The 18,468-nt window shown below is 37.3% G+C and overlaps 1 protein-coding gene across 3 annotated transcripts in view; it reads left to right on the top strand.

Annotated features, from left to right (window-relative positions):
* LOC134740475 (uncharacterized) overlaps positions 1-18,468 on the top strand; it is a 91,367-nt gene that overhangs the window by 55,122 nt on the left and 17,777 nt on the right. For 2 of the 3 annotated variants that reach the window (XM_063672950.1, XM_063672951.1), the window contains exons 2-3: positions 6,257-6,575; positions 16,261-16,431. In XM_063672950.1, the coding sequence (XP_063529020.1) occupies positions 6,257-6,575; positions 16,261-16,431 (490 nt within the window). The remainder of the gene's footprint in view (positions 1-6,256; positions 6,576-16,260; positions 16,432-18,468) is intronic. The other variant, XM_063672952.1, reaches the window with a different exon arrangement.

The raw sequence follows: 18,468 nt of genomic DNA, 5'->3' as shown, positions 1-18,468 counted from the left end.
TTCAGTTTGTTTATGGCCTACTAGAACTTACAATAAAATTAAAGTTTTCCTCATGCGCTTTCGAAACATTTGTTATCATATTCGTGGCGCTATTGAGGTCAATGTTTACTCGCCGTGTTTTGATGCGACAGGATGTGTGGCTAGTTGCTAGTGTTGCTACTGTCTTCGCATCGGCCACTGACGAACGAAACGAGCGAAATGAATGAATTTTCATGGATTCCTTCATCGGAATTAGTTTTCCCCAAAAGTCGGGTCGGATAAGGTATATTCAACTCACATTTAACTAAATGCTTTATCGATAATAAATAACAGTTACACCGACACACGAGTTAATTTTGAAATACGAGTAACTTTTGAACTGATAGTTGGGAGTTTAAAGTGGGGTTCCTTAGTTTTATATAATTATTGTCATTTTTTTTTGTTTTTTTATTTATTTATTTATTATAAACTGATCGGCGATTGGCCCTTAGTCACACCTGATGGAAAGTGAAGACAAGGCCTAGGTTAGGTTTGTTTTACGGCAATCCTGAAAAGTTACGCGTTTCTGAGAAAAACCAAATTATGACTAATGATAATATGACAATCATTACATTATGACTTTCAATAATTATGTCAAACAATAGAGATCCGTTTAAAGTATGTAAGTGTTATTCTAATGTAAAATGAAGTGTTAGTTTTTGAAGCTTCAGCCCCGTCATATCAGAGTTATCAGGAAGAAGAGTTTGTCTTTATCAGCAATAAATAAATATGTCGGTTGTTACGAGTATGTTATGCCGCTGTACCCTTATCTTGTATGAATGGATTACAAACCAGTTTTCACAATAATATTGTTCAATGTGTTTACCGAATGGGAAGCATGATTCTTTTATTGACATAACACGATGCTTTATTGTTTTGAATCATTCGAATCAATTGCAGTTTAAAGTTTTTTGCAGAATTATTCATGTTATTTCCTTGTATCTAATAATTTAACTTTAGGTATATATGTGTAGTATAAGGTACTACATTGTTCATTCTGTACTCATTAGCTATTTGATAAATATGTTCAAATGTTTTGATACTTAGATTAGAGGGATCTCTCTTAAAGTTGTAACAGACCGGCGTACCCGGTCTGGTCCGTGGCCTGTTCTATCGAGTAGAAGGTGGTCTGCCATACGTCCATTAAGGAGCCAGCTATAAGTGAGAGCGGGAAAGAGATATGCTGACCGGAAAGAGATACCCTGTTACAGTTTTTGGCTTGTATACAATACACGTGTAGGATATTATATGTCTGCTCGGAGTAATGACTGTCGATGAATATGTAACGATTTTCCCCAGAATATCGCTTGCCATACGTTTCGTAACTCAACCGAAAATTACATCAATTTAATCGGGACAAGTTTTGATTTCGTATTTATTCCGCCGAGAATGAGCTCTACAAATCAGCCAAATTAAACGAATGCAAGACCAAATGTTTCTTGGAAATTTTTTAACATTAACATGAACTGTATCGACTAGTAGAATAAAATAGAAAAAGTTTTTATTATTAGTCGGTTCGATTTCCAGGCGATACAAGCGAATAAAAAAAACTGTGAATGCAGTTGTTTATTTTTTTTAATAAAAAAATGTTTCCTTTAAGTAATATGAGTTAACTTAAGGTTTAAAGGCACTTTCCCTCAAGGGCCTATTAATTTTTCCACATGTATAGGATAAGCTAAGCACGACACGACCGTCGCGTCGGCAAAAAGGAAGTGTACCAAGATGTCTAGTTTACCTTTACCAACGAAACGATATACTTGAACGCGGTGGCACCAACTTACCGGTGTGAACTAGTTTCCTATGCGCCCGAAACGGGGCTCTTTCGTGTCACGTGTCCGGCCACGCTGCGCCTACGTCTGGTTACTATAGATCACTGACGCTACTAGATAGTGTATGCTTGTCTTGTCTATAATTGTGAGCAAATACCGGTGTCCAGCTGATGAAGTACAGAAAGGACCGACGAGGTCAGTACGTGTTCAGCATCACCTGCGCCGATGATTGGCTTAGCTGGGATAATAAACTTCCATGGAAATGAACGCTTTAAATTAAAAACTAAGTCCAACATGAAAGTGGGTGTCATTCGCTGCATAAAAATTGAAAGAGGTCGGTTGGCCACGGAAAGCGGAAATAGCTAGTTTCCGCCTCAGCTAACGCAGGCACTATCTTTCATTATTATTGCTCTTCTTGAAATTACAAGGGATGGGTGCACTCATACGCTGATTCTCCAAAAGGTCGGTGGAAAAACAAAAGCCACTCAAAGTATGATCGAGGTTTTGAAAATTTGTGCGTGCGAGTTAAATTGCGGAGCTGAATGTAAATTTCGGCGGTACTGTTTCTGTTGAATCTTGATCTCTGCGACTTCACTACCAAGATAGTCCAGCTTGTCTTTAAGCGTTTTCTGCGGTGGTGGGGCTTTACTGACAGTTGTAGATGGCTGTGCCGAAATTGCGGATATTTCTTCACGTGGCCGTTCTATAATTTTATCCGCGACCAGTGCTATGTCGTTTAGATTTATATCTTTTATAATAGTATCGCTCATGGCGAACGACGGATTGAACGGACAAAGGCAGATGATTGGACCACAGGATGCGGAGAGTTGTTTCGGATACATTGCTGCCGGCGAGGGTTGTCATTCGACGCAACTGAGATGGTTTTAAATCGCAGCTCCATTACGGACAAAAGTCATTGCAGACTAATACGTTCTTTTTATTCTGAAAAAAGGGGTGCGCAAATGTGCGCATCGACCAAGGCTGTATTTAGAGTAGCTCTTTCATCGGTAGATTTGACCTCAACAAATGATAAAGCGGCATGCATCATTCATGAGTTATATAATTTGTTGTTAGCATGGAGTATTAGCATAGGTGGATGCACCTGTTAGATCATAATATCCATAAGGGAAATCAGTTTTATAAGCAATGGTGCTGAAGTACTATCATCAAGTTGACATTGTTATTACGAAAATATGAGAAATTGTTAAGTGTTCTGTGATTTGGTTGGTTGTAAAAGAAATAGCTGTTTGTGCACATATTTTCTAGGTAGGTACTTACTTTTCTAGTCTGGTCTTTGGTGATGATGGTTTTTATTTTATCCTTTCATACTTAATTGAAATTCAAAATTCAAAATATTAATATCGATGACAGCACCTGAAAGAATGACCAAATCCGTCGTTGGGGGCACTTCTTGTTCGCTTAGCCTGCTAGACCCTTTAAGCTAAAAATAAAATACGTGCTAGCTAGCTAGTAGAGGCTAGGTATTAGGTTATAGTGACTTAGCATTCCATAGGAACCCATTCGGCAAACCGCGCGAAGCATTTGGCTTGCTTTTTTTGAGATCTGAAGGTCGTTATCATTGCTAGGCAAGAGGCAAGGTACCTTAGAACGTCCCAACAGATAAAGTAGGTAGACGATATTAGCGAGTGCATAAGATCCTCCCCTTACTCTAGTAGATAAAAACCTAGTGTAAGCCACGGAAAGGCAGGGATGTCAGGGGTCGCGCGTGCATCGAACCGTGCTTATCAAGCCAATGCATTCCCAATGCAATTCGATGCACTCACAGTCTAGGCTCAACCAATGGAAATAAGAACACCAGAACCATAACAACTCTGCATAAAGGATTTGCAGATATATGAACCTTCTGTAATGTAGTTAAATTACATATTTAGGTGGCACTTACTAACCATTGATACTGTTATTCAAATATTTGACATGTGTGCGAGAGTTAAATATAGAAATTAAGTAGTATTACGCGCCCCAGATGTAATAGTATATTTAGAATAATTATTTCTTGCTCTTTCCCTCATTCCTGAGGATCGTGACCACGTGTAATTTGTCCCCCATTTTATGCGGTCATAAGCCCTGTGGAGTGTGGACTGCGAGGCGCAGACTGCCGCCAGCCGACCTCTTCATAGCGTTCGACCAAGATAGATAGTATACTGGTTTTCGTAAGAGTTGGACTAACTTGCACTGGGTATGAAATAGTTCGGCTTGAAGAAGCATGGCAGATGGTAAAACATATAGTGCTAGTGAAAAGTATTCCTTATTACGTAGCAATTAGGTTGAATGCTTGTCTGGTAAACTCTTTGTATTCAAGTAAACAAGTGAAGTAAGGGAACCTATGTTCGAGTTGTATGTTAATTTAATTTACACAAACAAAGTTACTGAAGATATACCTTGATTCGGTCAGCACTTTTTTACACTGAAAACTTGCCTAACTTGTATAATACTTAAATTTATGCAACAGTTACATAATAAAGGTTATTTTAATTGGGAGTCGACATTACAAAACGAGGCGTTGTCAAGTTTTGTAGTAACCGACCCAAGAATTTTTAAGTCTAGATGTAACGTTACTTTACTATTTCTAGGATAGGTACGCTATCCGCGTCCTAAACGTTATATGTACCTACTTATTATAGTTTCATAATCTTAGATGACCATGACTCCCGATGGAATAAAAATGGCCAACTCAAGTGTACATCCAGATTACTAAACTATGAGATCTGTCGTCAAGATAACATAAACAATATTAGTCACCGTTTATGCATTCCCAGTCGCGACATTTTACGACATAACGACGCTCTGACTGTAAACGAGCTTTCGGCCTATAAACGAGCTCCCGGACTATAAAACGGAGATGGCTATCTGAAATCACGCTACAGCAGTATGATTGGCAAATATTACAATGCGATGACGTTCTTGGAGCGTTGAATTAATAAGTATCTTGTACCAAAGATAGAACTCCGTAATAGATGGATACAGTCTAAGGAAAAAACGTGCCTCGAAAATCAAGAAAATTTGATTCTCGTTCAGAGGGCGCTACTAGTTTTGGCCTACTGTCGTATAGATGGCGTTGACGGTTTCGTTTGTTATTTACCAATTTTAACGCATATCACTGAAAGAACATGGGTCAAAATCATAAAAATCATATAAGTCTAGTAAAATCATAAAAATAATTAATGCAAATAAAAAAAATCATTTATCCATATTTAAATACATTTTATCGTATTTTTATAAATATTTATTTTTTAATATTGTCTTCGGTTACCGCGATAGTTACTCATGAAATAAAACTATGAAAACGAGTCACCCGTTGACCACGAACGCTGTAAAGGGTTCGAAACGTCGGGATGTATTATAAATTCAATATACGGATTATCCGTTTTCATAGTTTTTTTATTTTTAGTTTTAAAGTGTGTCGACAGATGGCAGTGAATTTACTGGGGTTACAAAATTTACTATGACAGTACCGCTCTAGTATAAGTTACTCTATGCTTGCTTGTACTGACAACTAAGTACATACCTAGAGGCATATACTGATAGTAATTTCTTGACATCATACGGTTAATAGAACGACTTATTGTACGATATAGATTTAGAAAAAGAAGTTGTTTTTCTCTCGTAGGTATATTGTAATAAGAAAAGATTTCCAAATTATGCGAATGGTTAGAAAACCTATAAAGAAAATAAGCTATTGAAAAATACATATTATGCGATTACTATTAATGGGAAAATATGCTATTGAGGAAAGCTAAAGTGGTAAAAATTGCTAATGGCAGAAATCGCAACTTAGAAAAAACTATTTCCGGAATATACATTACACTATGAGCTGTCAAAGTGAACCGTTTGATAACAAGAAATTACTACCTAATTAGACCGCCTCAGCTGAATATCTTGACCACTAGAAATGAACAAAAACTCCCTATATCATGTATTATTAGCAATGACTTTGACTTTTTCCTCGCAACAGAATTACTTTAATTAAATATATGTACTTTATTTAATCGTAGAGCAGCTAAATTGCACGCCATTTTTTATATTTTTTTTTATTTCAACTTACACTAAACATTTTATATTAAACTTCGCTAAACGGTAACGTTTGATGGAGAAATTAATGGATCTTATTATATACTTAATTGACAAGTGGATCTGAATATCTGCATTTTCTAAATTATTGTTTCCAGCGGTGGCAGCATGGTTGCATTTTTATCGCCTGTCACTATGCCTGTCACTTTCGCACTTACATACTTGTTAGAACGTGACAGGCATGGTGACAGACGATAAAAATGCGACCGTGCTTAGCCCGCAGTAACATCTAATCAACTTATAAATAAGAAACTAACCTGTTCAACTATTCTTACTTATAATTTATAAATAAGGCCAACGCTTACGATTCGAAATTTTAATAACAATCAACAACAAATTTTAATATGTTTAATTTGCTTACGATTCTCGTTTGTCGGCAGGCATGAAAATGACAATGTCACCATTGTCATCCTCACCCACAATGAGCGCCCGCGTCCATAGGAAGGTGATACGCGCGCCGCACAAGCGCCAGCTGCCGGGCAAGATGGCCCACGCGGGCAAGATGGCCCACGCAGGCAAGATGGTGCACCCGGGCAAGGTGCACCCGGGCAAGGTCCACCCGGGCAAGTTGGCGCATCTGGACAAGTTCGGGCGGCTGCATTACTCGCACACGCACGCGCGGCCGCCGGAGCCCTGCGAGAACAGCAACGACAGCGGGCTCGGCCCGGACCACGATCAGAGACATAACACAGTTAACAGGTAAGGTGAGCATGAATACTGATGTGCCATCGGAGATTCGTGCATCGGAGAGTTACCAAAATTAAGTTACTAAATTTTTTGCATGAGATTGAAAATATTCCATTTCCATAATGAAGCGCGGCTTAAATATTCATTTTAACACTTTCATTGCCTCGAGCCTAATACTGCATATTAGTGAACGCATATGTGCGTTGATGGCAGTGAGCTTTTTTAACTCATGGTTCATTTTGCCATGTCTTTATTAGTTAACTGATTTGTATATACATGTTTAACCTATCGCTTTACCTACGTTATATGTATGTAGTATCCCTTTTTCTACACTCAAGTGTTTTATATCTATATTTTCTGTGTTGCTACGAGACGGTTGTTTATATTATATTTTATTAAGGCGGTTCCCTGAGCCAGACGGCGAAAAATCTCCTTATATGATGATGTTTTTCTAAGAGGCGTTGATATTCGTAGACGTGAAAAGAATATATGTAGTTCTTGACTATATTATGTTTAACAACATAGCTTCCGATACACGAATTATGACACTTCGCTCGATACAATTAATTCTCAAAGTAACCTCTAACTCGGACTTTTAATCCTACTTTACTCGGTTATTTATTATGTGATACTATAAACAAAAAAAGAAGAAAAACAATTTTAACTTAAATAGTAATTTCATAGCTTTCTAATTTCGATATTGTAAGGTAACGTTATTAAAATAAATAAAAATTGACAAAATTCGTTCAAAATTGACACTTGGCGCGTATGTTCTTTCCCGTTCTTTCTTGCGAAATGTGACAGTGACAGCGGCAAACCGATGGAACGGCCTTAACATAACCTTAATTTCTACACAAGCTAACGATCGTTCTCGTAAGCTTGCAAGTAGATTAGTAGACGCAACAATTACCGCATAATATACCTAATACTCTTCTTTAGGGAAAAGTACACCTTAATTATATCGAGAATAAGATTCCATTTCGTAGAGAAAGATATTCTACATCTCGACATTAGTTGCGACATTTCATCTTGTTTATTATTCAACGTTGCACAAAATTAAATGAAGCCAGAATGAAGTCCGAATACAGAACTAAATTAGATTAAATGTGCCTATTTTTAAAAGATTGGTGGTTGTAATTTAATACAAAAATCGGTTTTACCCAAAGACGTAACGTATTTGTTTCTCAGAATATGTATTTTAGTTAACATTGATTTAACCTTGTTTAAAGTTATGCGAATAATTTACAATAAAAACATACACGTCTGGAGTTGCAGGCGTCCATAGGCTACGGAGACTGCTTACCATCAGGCGGGCCGTATACTTGTTTGCCACCAATGTGGTATATAAAAATACACAAAAGTAATTTTAATAGGACACTGCATCATCCCCAATCTTGTATTGTTGCGTAACTGCATACGTAATTTTTTTATAGATAAGTGACCTGACATTCGTATAAATTTACACATTTAGGTTCACACGTAGTTTTGTTACGCAATCGTATCACTGATACCAATATCAGTGGGCTCCTTATCGATGTTGTTGTTATTCGATGCTGACCTGATACCTACTACTGATCTGGATCGCACTGGTTTCCTTAATAATTTATTATTACTAAATCGTACCGCTTTTTTAGATCACAATACGCTTGCCAAAATATTGATTAGCAAACTTTGTATGTTTCGTTTCACATCGTAAAGTGAATGCTATATTCCATTCCATACCAAAAGATTTGGTGAAATCCAGTTATTTTTAGGTAATAATGCTGGTAAAAAATGTTTTATTGCAGGGTTTCCGTAGATTCCCAAACAGTTCTGTTAGCTTAAAGATTGTATCAGTCACGTAAGGCGGTATGGCGTAAGGCGATTTTCTCTAGGGACTTCATCGATTCGAATCCTGATTTTTTGACTTTCGCTCGATAGAAAAAAATCACGAACATGGGTCTAAAACGCATTTTAACTATTTGAAGAGTACACGGAAAGAACATGTCTAGTCACTTTTTTCGGAAAATGAGATTTTCATTTCAAAATGTAGAGCTCCTAATAAACTATTAGTTATGTCTTTTGCTACCACTGTAAAATATATGTAACACAACTTTTTTTTAGTTAAAAAAGACCCGGTCACAGAATTACCATACATTCTGACATGGTTCCAAATTTTAAAACCGCAATTACTCAACAATTTTTGCACAAAAGCTAAACATGAAAGTTGCTTCTAAAAATGCGTAATTTTATTTTTGAGGGAACTCATAGATTTTTTTTTGTTAAAGCATACAACAAATTAAAACTCATAACATGATATCAGCAGTCCCGAACACGCACATCCATCTCGCTGAAATAAATAAGTGCACAAAATAGCCAAGGTGGTGAGTTCAACCCTCGTTAGCGCTCAACTGTGTAAGGGGTCAAAAGTTATGTTGTTCCTGACCAACATTACGTACATAGTAAACGCTTCGTTGGTAAAGTAAGGACGCTAAACACGAATAATTTCATACATTGACCCGCCATTTCCTATCTCTATCGCACGCTTAATTATGTTGCTGTCCCACCCATAATACAGGCAGGAAATGGCGGGTCAATGTACAGTGCGACATAAAAAAGTAGAAATTAAATAAAATGGAACTAAACAATTTCGATACTAAATTGTTGCCATGTTTAAGCATTTTACGTCAAAAATGTGACAGTTGCGTAGGAAGTCACTATGGATGGTTTAAAAAGGATGACAATCTCTTATGGCAGAATTGTTGCAAAAGTGACCAGCTTTCGGCTGTAAATAATAGTTCCTAATCTCTCCGGTGGCGCTAGGTATTAGGCCCTTTTTTTTTTTTTTTTTTGTCGGAGTGGGAATGCACTTACGCACGGTGTGTGGGAGTCGCCGCTCCTTTTCCCTCTCTTGGCGAGAGGGGGGGAGAACTGGCCCTACCCACTAAACCCACTCCGGCGTTTCAACCTCTTGGCCGTTCGTGAGGGCGCAGTGGGATCGATAACATTCCACCACGGCGTAGGTATTAGGCCCTGAGACTAAAGAGTATTGTAATATTTAGGTGACTCTATGACATGAAATAGAGGTATAAGAATGTAGAGATGATATGGGGGAGGGGCAGCAAATAACCCGACCAAATTACGTAGGTTGTTTCTGGTATGTTGTCAGGAATGTTAAAACGTGTTTTTAATTTTGTCGCATTGCGTATGTTCTGTCCCTCACGGTCGCACGGATGCACATCTATATAAAATACTAGGTGTATGGTCTAGGTACTTCAGTGTATGGTGGCGCCGCCTATTTTCTGTTTTTTACGGTCACTTTTTGATACATGAAGATTTATTTCCTTACCTCTACCTTCCATAGAAGTCACGCCCTCATTTATTTTCTACAATTTCTTGTCGGACTATACGAAATACTTCTTGCTTAGCTTCCTTACTTTATTGAAGTGGCATAGCCTGACATAGCTTGCATTAACTACATAATCTAGTTACAGTTACGCTATACTTACTGCGACTAATATCATATTGGCTACAGTCCGATGCTTATCTATGTTTTGACGGTAAAGTACACACATAATATTCACCACCTCCCAGTCTTATCTTTATTACTGGCTTCTAAGAAGCTGACTTATTTCACGTTAATATAACAATTGAAATTGAACCTATAAAGTTGATTTTGTTTTGTTTGTAAATTGAACGAAACAAAACAAATGCAACTGTTCTAATTGAATATGATTTAAATTTCGTCGAACTGAATAAGTTCTATTAGCTAGGACCGTGAGCCTTAAAGGGACCCACTATCAGTCCGCCGGACGATATTGGCCTGTCAGTTGTTCGGAACTGTCAAATTTTTGTTCTAACTGACAGGCCGATATCCGGCGGACTGATAGTTAGTGGGCCCCTTTAGGAGGATAGAATATCAAAAATACGGGGGTGCAAGTGCAATCTGCTGCCGGTGCCCAAGGGGGTAAAGAATACGTTGCCATATCAACTAACATACAACAAAAATTATCTACTAAAGAATCTACTAAAATATAACAACAGTTAATTTGCTGCTTGTTTACATGCACAACTGAAAATCAAACGTAGCTGGGAGAAATTAATTGTTCCTAATGAATACAAACATAAAACAAAAGCACCTATAGGCACACGAACAAGATACGCTATCTCAAGGCTATCTCCATTGAGTTCTATCTTATATTTACATTACATCCCAAAATGAACTATAATGTTAAAGATATAAGGTCGATTACTGCTTTGCCTAGTTTACTACGCTGCGTAGACGCATGTGGCGGCGCGTCAGACGCGTGCTAATTTGTATTTTTGGCACGTTGCCACCGTGACGCTACAAAAAGTCGATCTCAGTTCGAAATTCATACAAACATACGATCTTTTAATAGTAAGCACAGTGACTCGGCACTACTGCTTTATCTATGGCTAATCTATGTGTTTTACGAGCCCTTGTGTATACATATTCTGTGAATGTTTATTTCGCGGAAGTTGACCGAAATGTAAATATAGTTAAAAGTTGGAATGGGTTCAAAGGCCAAGTATAGACATTAGTTAGACAAGTCTCATGCACTCAACCTTAAGCACTACCTACTCTGTAATCCGTAGCATATATCTACAGAATATGTAACAGTTATCTACAGAATCCTGACTTGACGAAAACGTGTCGTGATTAGCGTTGAATGGGTTGAGTTGATGCACAATAAAAAATTAAATCCAACATTATGTATTCAATGATAGTTTAATATTATGCATTCTTTGATAGTTTAATGGTCGTAAAATGGCGTTGTTATTTTTACTGTCAAATTAACATACAAGTTTTTCTATATTTAAAATAAGACTGGCCAAGACAAGTCGGGCCATGCTCAGTGTATGGTTCCGTAGTTACCCTTCCGTTACAATAGGCTAAACGAGAGCTATTAGTATAATAGTATTGTTAAATTTGTTAACCAAGGCATGAAATGGGCCTTTCGCCCGAGTTAACTACTCCATTTTTCATATCGAAAGCGAGGAAACCAAATAAGACAGTATAATTTGTACCAGACCTATGGCCCTGATTTTTTTCTAAGAACACGTGCAATCGGAGACTGCATGTCTGGAGATAAATAATATCAACCCGTAGCGAAAATATTTAGATTGCAATGTTTATGCAAACTGCAGTAATTTTATAATAATTTGTTCATTAAAGTATTATTATTTATTGGCGAAGTGGCAGCCTCGTGGGCCCTTGCCAAAATACAGTAAGCGTAAATTACAAGTAAAACATTTCTCTATACAAAGTATTAATGCATGATGTGCGGTAATGGGCCTTAACGATGCACTGGATGATAGCTGGAGCAGCAGTACGAGTACAAAGCATAATGGCGGCCGCGACCACGAACCGCCGAATGATGTCCAAGCATTGGTTATTCGCATTTCCAGAAGAATTCTTCATTAACTGCGCCCGTCACGTTTGCCATTCACTGCATCACAATTATACATTTAGCAGCAGATCTGCAAAAAATAAAAATAAATGTCTGGAGCACGATCCGCCATGTTGCATGGATCATTCGAAATTTCTTCATTAAAGTATCAGCGCGATTTGCCTGTTACGTTAGAATTTTTTTTGCTTTTTCGTTCTAAAACTACCTGAGTCAACGGCATTACTCATACAGCCATTGAAACTGTTGTAGAAAATTTCAATATGAAATAACAATTGGATGAGTAAAATAAGCAATTTTATCTTATATTAAATTTTACTTTATTTATATGCATGGTGCCAAATAACAAAAAAAAAAAATTTAATGTTCCGATAACTCAAAAAAGGCTTAACTGATCAGTTCTATTTCTACGATTTTTTTCATATTTTTTGGACCCAAAAGTTATCGAGTTACATTTTTTTCTTTCGGAGGGATTATTATGACCGAAAATAAAACTTTATCAAAAAAATATTTTTAAAGACCCCTATTCGTTTTGAAAGACCTATCCAACGATACCCCATACTATAGGGTTGAAGCGAAAAAAAAATTACATCCCCACTTTACGTGTAGTGTAGGGGGTACCATAATTTTTTTTTTACCTCTTTGTTGACATAATTGACATTTATATCCATGCCAAATTGCTGCTTTCTAGCTCTAACGACCGCCGAGCAAAGCCGCGGACAGACAGACATAACGAAACTATAACCCTAATCTTCTTAGTTGACTACGGAACCCTAACTAGCGCAAATCTATTAATAACAGTGTGAATTTACATTCGTGTAATTCCTAGACACTTGAAAAAAGACACGACTATAAAAAGACGACTATAAAAAGCTCATAAAAAACTTATTGCTTTTACGTTTTCTTCGATCCTTTCGTGAGGTGTAAAAGAATAAAGCCTTATGCACATATTGCAGCGGTATGTTCTTAATACCGTTTCGTGTATAAATAAGGTTAGGTCACATCCGGTTCATAATCGATATTAGTTTTTGCGCGTAGATAAACGAGTAACTTATTTTCGTTGTAAAAACAACCGTTTACGAATTTAAAACTATCGTGAGACATATTAACTTTAAGCTGATTTTGTGGTTTCACTCACTTATTTTTAGTCACTCTCGCGACATGTTTCGGAGAGTCTAGGTCTCCATTCTCAAGCACTAACAGTGCCTAAGTGAGTAGCGGTCACGACGGGCGGGCGTCACGTACTGCAGCGCGCCGCGTCGCAAAACCACGTAAAAATAGGTACGTGAGTGAAACCGCAAAGTTAGCTTAAAAAACAACCCTTTTATCCATATGTGATTAAAGCTCTCGTAATAATATCCTTTTTAACCCCGTCGCAAAAAGGGGTGTTATATATTTGACGACAATGTCTGTCTCTCTGTCTGTGGCATCGTGGCACCGATTTCGATGCGGTTATTTAAAGCAAAAGCCAGTTTCCTTACGGTGGTTCTTATGATGTAAGGCATTTTTGGCATAAAATTGTTTTTTTTTTGCATATAGCGTAGTGGGTTTTTTAAATTTGATATTTACTGTACACGAATTTCGATTTACGAAATTCGCGGCAGACATTCAGATCTGTCAAGTGCTCACAGGCACCATAGTCTTAGTGGCGCCATCTTTATCGAGATTTTAGTTTGTAACAACGCTCAAGGGGCCGGATTTAGGGGAGGGGATCCACAAAAGAGGGGCCCCCACAATAGAGACTTCGGAAAAATAATTTGGGGCCAGGGGGTCTTCCACTCCTTTGTTGCCCCGAGGCCTCCAGACCTCTAAATCCGGCCCTGCGTCACATCACGTGTCAAACAGGCTTTTCTCCATCCCTTGTTTATAGCCATTGCGCTTTGCTGCTCCAATTGACCCCATTTGAGAACTAGTTTAGAGGTAAAGCCCGCGTATTGACGTCATGGTGACGTCAAACGACGTGCACTTATCGTTGCGGTTACAAACTTAGCTTGATTATTGAATTAATTTGTTATCTGCATCGAATTATCTTAAAATGGACCAAGGACTGATAGATTGACAATACTGGTTATTAAGTTCATCTTAAAAACTTATAAAAAATATATATTTTTTTTAAATACTGATTCGGTTCATACCTAAATGTTTTGCCTTATGCCACAGAATAACTAATAGCTTATGCCTTTCATATAAAGCGGTCTAAGCTACGTAGCTACGTGTTGTGCCGCTTGTATGTAATAGTATGTAATATCATTTTTTTTCTTTTAATAAAATTTGAAACTTGGACGATATAACCAACGGAGACGCCTTGTCTGTAATTTGCTGTCCAAAAAAGTCTGCCAATTTTTGCGGGGGAGGGGAACGTCAAATGTATACGTAACGTCAAAATAGCCGTGTCAGATAAACGTCCATACATTGTGTATCATCCATTGGCCGACTATTTTCGACAGAGGGGTTTAGGGGTTAAGGGGTAAATCAAATCAAATCTTAAAGGATATAACTAAACGGAGTAGCCATTAAAGCGGTCCACTGACTATCAGTCCGCCGGACGATATCGGCCTGTCAGTTGTTCGGAACTGTCAAATTTTTGTTCTAACTGACAGGCCGACATCGTCCGGCGGACTGATAGTCAGTGGACCGCTTTAATGGCTACTCCGTTTAGTTATATCCTCTAAGATTTGAAACGTGCAAGAGGTTTTAAGTTAAAGTCTTTCTTCAATCAGTTAATTAATGACGGTATAACTTCATTTTACTGGAATTCGGCAAAATAAAATGACGTTGTAATGTTACTTTGTAAAAATCTTAAACATGCTGTTTTTTTATTATGGTATTTTTAATAAAACGAGCATATCAAACACGATTATTAAAAAGAACACAGAGGCGCATGGAAATTTAACGAATATGTCTATCTATAAAATTAATTTACTTACTTACTTTTAAGGCATGATTTATCAACTGATTTAGTTTTCACTGCCATTTGCAGAAGTGTAAAGAAATACATTAAATTGTAACATTAATAACTAAACAGAAATGTATTCATAACAAATGAGTAAAGCGCCATCTCTTATACGTCTCTGTCCTTGTCTTTTTTGCAAATCGTCAGGGGACAACCATAACTCACTAATTACTAAAAAATAGTTAAAGCCATGGGATCTATCTTCGGATGTGTGCGCGGATGTTGTGAGTGTTGCGTGTCGGACTATTGACAATAATTAGCATTTATGTGTAGTGGGTGGTTTGAAAATGTGTTGTCTACCCCCCAAACTTTAAATACACTTTTCGTCGGGTAGTCACACAGATCTCTGTTTTGACATTTTGCTGGGACGTCAGTTAGCCGCGAACACGACCTGTGAAACCTGTGTCGAAACGTCGGTAAATAAAGGTATCAAAATAAATTCGCGATAGACCCGATTGTAAATGTGATTTAATATTATGTGTTCAAAACGCGAAAGTTTTAAATGTTATAAAAAATAATTAAAAAAAATTCAACCTTATTGTGGTACTAATACGGTTCACTATGGCTATGAACTTGTAGTGGTACGAGTAATTAGTGAGTTTTGGTTTTCGCCTGACGAAATGCAACTGATATATTTACGTGACATTTCTTTTTCACAAAGTGCAGTCTCAACTTTGTAATGTGAAATTATTTGTAGGAGTATTGTATGTTGTAATATTGAGTGACACTAAAACGAATCGTGAAACCGCCCATTTTCTCTGTAGGGCTAATGCCGCTACCCATCTAACATCTATCAAGCGAAAAATAGGACATACTTAAACCGTTAGTAAATAATATTTAGTCAAACCACGAGTTAATTTCATACAACTATCATTTTAGTTCGTTATGTGTATTTTCTTATGGGCAGATAATACTATACGCTCCGCCAAAAGCGGTCAATTCCCAGTACGTGAGCTTAGTGTAGGTACATATGTAGGTATTAGGTATATTAATACATGTACATACGGTTGCTTGCTTTCTGGGTTTCTGTCTTCGAACACTGTAATGTATCGTTTTCAATTTTTTTTTGGAACAACTATTAAACAAATACTTTTATAGTAGTTTAGCAAAAAGAACCCATACCAATAATTTCAAAGGGTTATTTTTTTATCCTAGACCTGTGACTACGACTTCAGTTAAAACCATCTCGTTCATGTGATAATGAATACGATATGATTACGATGCTCACTGTGTACTGATTCTTTATGCTAAACTACGTTCAATCTTTAATCTATCGGGCATCAGTCACACGAACCATACAAAGCACATCAATACATCGAAGTACTCGTGTGTGCAGAGAACCCGAGGAGTGGGAGCGGTGCGCGGCGGCGGTTAAGATTGAGTGCGACGACGCTAACGACGCGTATGCGTTCTCGGCACCGATGCAGGCCGCGCCCGCGCACGCGCACGCGCCGTCGCCCGCGCCCGCTGCGCCCGCTACGACCGACGCTACCGTGATGCCCCCTGTGTAGGTTCCACGCTAAGTATACCTTGGGAAATTCTGTAACAGCCCACTGGTACAGAATTTCTCAAGTGGGACTTGTTAAACATTTCAGTTATAGTCGAAGAAATATTATTTGCACCGATGAATGTTATCGCTAATGGCTCTTTTACACTAGTACTAGCACCCAAAAGAAAAGGATGAGTATAGTTTTTTTTTTGTTTTTATTTACTGACAATTTGGTTTGACCAACCATAGCTGCCGGTTTTGCTTAAGGTATACTTGAGCTAAACAATGTTGATGAACTTTGAATGAAACAATGAACTTTTCTACATTTAATTCTAAGTTTTCCTAATAAGTACTCAATCTTTTTAATTCTTAGATTTTTTATATACCACGGTGGCGAACAAGCATACGGCCCACCTGATGTTAAGCAGTCACCGTAGCCTATGGACGCCTGCAACACCAGAGATATTACATGCGCGTTGCCGACTCTTTAAAAACCTGTACTGTGATATTACATGCGCGTTGCCACCCTTTAAAAACGTATGTCCTTTTTTGAAGAACCCCATCCCCATAGTGTAGCCCCTCGGGAAAACCTCGGCAGGGAGCTCATTCCACAGCCAAATACTATTTATATATAAAAATAATATGTCAAGAAAGATTAATTTCACAGTAAACACGATTTGTGTCGGAAAAAAAAAAGTTTCGTTTACCTTAGGTATAACGTGTCGATATTATCCCAGAAACACAAAGTATCATAACTAGTTATTACTATATGGAGACGTGCGGCAAAGCACTAAACACCTCTTTTGTCTTTTTGTAAGTACTTATTCGTAAAGATAATGTTTTATGACCAATTGATGCAAATTATATTTCGTCAACTACAATGTAGTTTCTTCTATCTGCGCTCTTGGCGCGTCTTGTGTCTCAATCAATCCCGAATTTCAGACTAAAAGACCATGAATACGATACCAATCATTCTAAAACAATCGTATTTTTACCCAAATATGAATGTTATATTGAAAGGAAATTCGTGTGTTTATAAACATGTATATGCAAGGGTAGGATAAGAGAGACCGTATTCTGACAAATTTCGACTATTGAAAATCTAGGTATATCTCCAATATTCATATTCTGCCTTGTTAGCCATGTTTGTCGATAAAACATTTATTATATGTATATAAAGGCTCTCTTTCCCGGCAAGCTCGGCCGAATTTCACCTTCCCATACAAACGGAGTTTCGTTCTCATTCTAAAACTACGTGTGGGATTGTAATGAACTTTGCACAGCTCCAGTTTATAAAACAAACGAAATAGAGCAAAAACAAGTTTTGTATGAAAAACTTAAGTTCGCTGTATATTTTTAGCTATTGTATCTGAACCTACATAAACCAATTACAAACCTAGATATACCTTATCCTATTGTAAGTACAAAGTTTCAAAGCAATCTAGCTAGTCGTTTTAAAATGAGAGCGTAACTACGTTTGTATGGAGAACCTATTAGCTTGCCGGGGACTTAAAAAAACAAAGATACATTTTATCCGCAAGAATGGAAAAGTAAAATTTTGAGTTGTATCCTCATGAAATAAAACTATGAAAACGGATTATATCGCGTATGTTGAATTTATAATACATCCCCCGTAGTCACCCGTTGACCACGAACGCTGTAAAGAGTTCGAAACGTCGGGATGTATTATAAATTCAATATACGCGATATAATCCGTTTTCATAGTTTTATTTCATGAGTAACTATCGCGGTAACCGAAGACAATATTTTGTATCCTCATGTTGGCTGGTATAATTGACTTTTATAAATGATGATTTCGGCAAACTTTGTTTAACCCTCGTCCCTTGATAAACAATAATAAAAAACAGTGTACTTATCACACTTATTTTGTTATAATTTTTTGGTTTACCAAAGCAAAATCATCTTTATTCTTTACACCTTTTGGTACATATTGAACCATCTTTAGTTGTACGACTTGTATGTTATTAATTATTATAATATGTATAATACAACATAAGATAGTAACACAGTATATCGTTGCTAACAGCGCAATCA

The sequence above is a fragment of the Cydia strobilella genome, chromosome 4, assembly GCF_947568885.1.
Source record: "Cydia strobilella chromosome 4, ilCydStro3.1, whole genome shotgun sequence".
NCBI classification, from domain to species: Eukaryota; Metazoa; Arthropoda; class Insecta; order Lepidoptera; family Tortricidae; genus Cydia; species Cydia strobilella.
This window is presented reverse-complemented; position numbering and strand designations above follow the sequence as displayed.